General features: G+C 33.6%; 2 protein-coding genes across 9 annotated transcripts in view; one reads left to right on the forward strand and one right to left on the reverse strand.

The window, feature by feature from the left end:
• Positions 1 to 471, reverse strand: part of LOC113334091 (T-complex protein 1 subunit theta-like) — a 1,967-nt gene extending 1,496 nt beyond the window's left edge. The window contains exon 1 of the mRNA XM_026580428.1: positions 384 to 471. Within this exon, the coding sequence (XP_026436213.1) occupies positions 384 to 471 (88 nt within the window). The remainder of the gene's footprint in view (positions 1 to 383) is intronic.
• A 1,317-nt stretch (positions 472 to 1,788) lies between these two features.
• LOC113334118 overlaps positions 1,789 to 2,084 on the forward strand; it is a 3,876-nt gene continuing 3,580 nt past the window's right edge. For all 8 annotated transcript variants that reach the window (XM_026580457.1, XM_026580463.1, XM_026580459.1 and 5 more), the window contains exon 1: positions 1,789 to 2,050. The gene's annotated coding sequence lies outside the window, so the exon portion shown is untranslated. The remainder of the gene's footprint in view (positions 2,051 to 2,084) is intronic.

Genomic DNA, 2,084 nt, shown 5'->3' on the forward strand with positions numbered 1-2,084 from the left:
AAAAAAAAAAAAAAAAAGTAGTCGGATTCCGAAGTTTTATTTGCTCTTCAATTCGTCTCTTAACTTAATACACACACCAAATAATCGATTCAATTGTGTTTAATGCCCAAAAGTAATTTTGGGTACAAACAGATCCCTTCACAATTCTATTCTCAAACCATCTCACAAGTTGGGCATCATTTTTGTGAATAAAAATGAAACGGTAACAAATTTAAAACTAATATTTTGGGGATATATTCCTCTTACAAAGCTATACACGCCTACTAAAAATGAGTGCATTTTGAATTATAAACCTCAAAATCTATCGTTCTCAATTTTAACAGATGAAAATCCGTTGATTTTCAATGACTTATTATTCAACGTAGTAGATGGTGGTTTTATACGTTTTGGAATACGCTCATTTTCGGTAAGAACATAAAGCTTAGTAAAAGGAATATATCCCAAAAGTATGAGTTTCAAATTCGTTATCATTTTGTTTGTAAAAAGAATATATCCCAAAAGTATTAGCTTCAGATTCGTTTATCATTTTGTTTTTATTCACAAAAATGATGTACGTAGGAATATATCCCAAAAATATTAGCATCAAATTCATTATCATTTTGTTTTTATTCACAAAAATAACATACGTAGGATTATATCCCAAAAATATTAGCATCAAATTCGTTATCATTTGGTTTTTGTTTACAAAAATGACATATTACGATATACTCCCTCTGTGTCTAAAAAATAGGCAGGTTTGTGTCTTTTACAAATGCCGATCTTTAACAATAGGAAGAGATCAGTCCTCTTTAACAAATGCCTATCAACAGTCAAATTCACTTGAAACTATCCACATTTCATCTTAAAAAGTGCAAACAAATCTCCACCGTTACAAATACAACATTGGATCCATATGTAGATCCCTCCGACCCTACCCACAATTATTTGCCCACCCAATTTTCATCATATTTTTTTTGTTTTGTTTTCTCGATGTACGAAAGAATCAAATTTATTTTCAGATAGAACCACCACCCTTCGGTTTGGTGCCTAGTTAGTAAGTTCGCGAATGATTCGCGAATCATTCGCGAATTTTTCCGTATCACGAATTTTACCGTTTTATTCGCGTACGTTTGCAACTCCGAACCCAAGTCGCGTATTATGTGGCATTCCCGGATTATTCGCGAACCATTCACGAATTTTACGTATTCCGAATGATACGTCCGCTTAATTCGCCATAAATTCTTTAGCTTTTACTTTTCAAAGACTCCATTTTTTGGGCTTTACTGCCTTCCGAGCATACACGACCGAATATTAGACGTGTTGTAATTTTTATGAAACAAAAACGACTGAAGAGATTTGAAGGTGAAGGTGAGAGAGATCTCAAACTCACTAACCAAGCATCTAAACCACCATACGACGTCCTCTTGGATAACTAATGTTGTATATATTATTCATATCATCATATTAAGTTTATTTTTTCTTTAAATAACTCACACATATGCATAAAAATTGGTCTATGACCTTATAAATACAAATTATTTTTATATATAGATACCGAATTTTCAGAGCCGAACTCACATTTATAAATCGAATTATACACGTACGTATGCCGTTCCGAATTACTGACGAATCACGTCCCGTTGACCGAATTTTGGACCGAATCTGGATTTTACAAAACCGTATATTACTCGTACGTTTGCCGTTCCGTACGTTTGCCGAATCCCGAATTGCTAACTAGGGTTTGGTGTATGACTGTGACGGAACTCTCTCTTTCTCTTCTTCTCTTGGGGGGGCATTCGTATGCCTTCACGCGCTTCCAATCTATTAATTGACTAATAAAGAAATATATTTGGATTTGTTTACTAAATTCTAACAGCAAGCACGCAATCTTTTTCTTCTTCTTTCTTCCTTTCAAAGACCCCCGAATCTGAAGTTTGTTGCTTTCACGATCTCTTTTCTTTAAACTAAAGTGAAGAAGACTTACTGTTCAGAAGATCATCTCCAAATTGTTTTTTTCTCTCTGGGTTTCCATTTTTCTACTACTTTTCCTGGGTGTTGCAGAATAAACAAGGTACTTATTTTGATTTCTTTTTTCTTTTTTTTTT

Source organism: Papaver somniferum, unplaced genomic scaffold, assembly GCF_003573695.1.
Source record: "Papaver somniferum cultivar HN1 unplaced genomic scaffold, ASM357369v1 unplaced-scaffold_135, whole genome shotgun sequence".
NCBI lineage: Eukaryota > Viridiplantae > Streptophyta > Magnoliopsida > Ranunculales > Papaveraceae > Papaver > Papaver somniferum.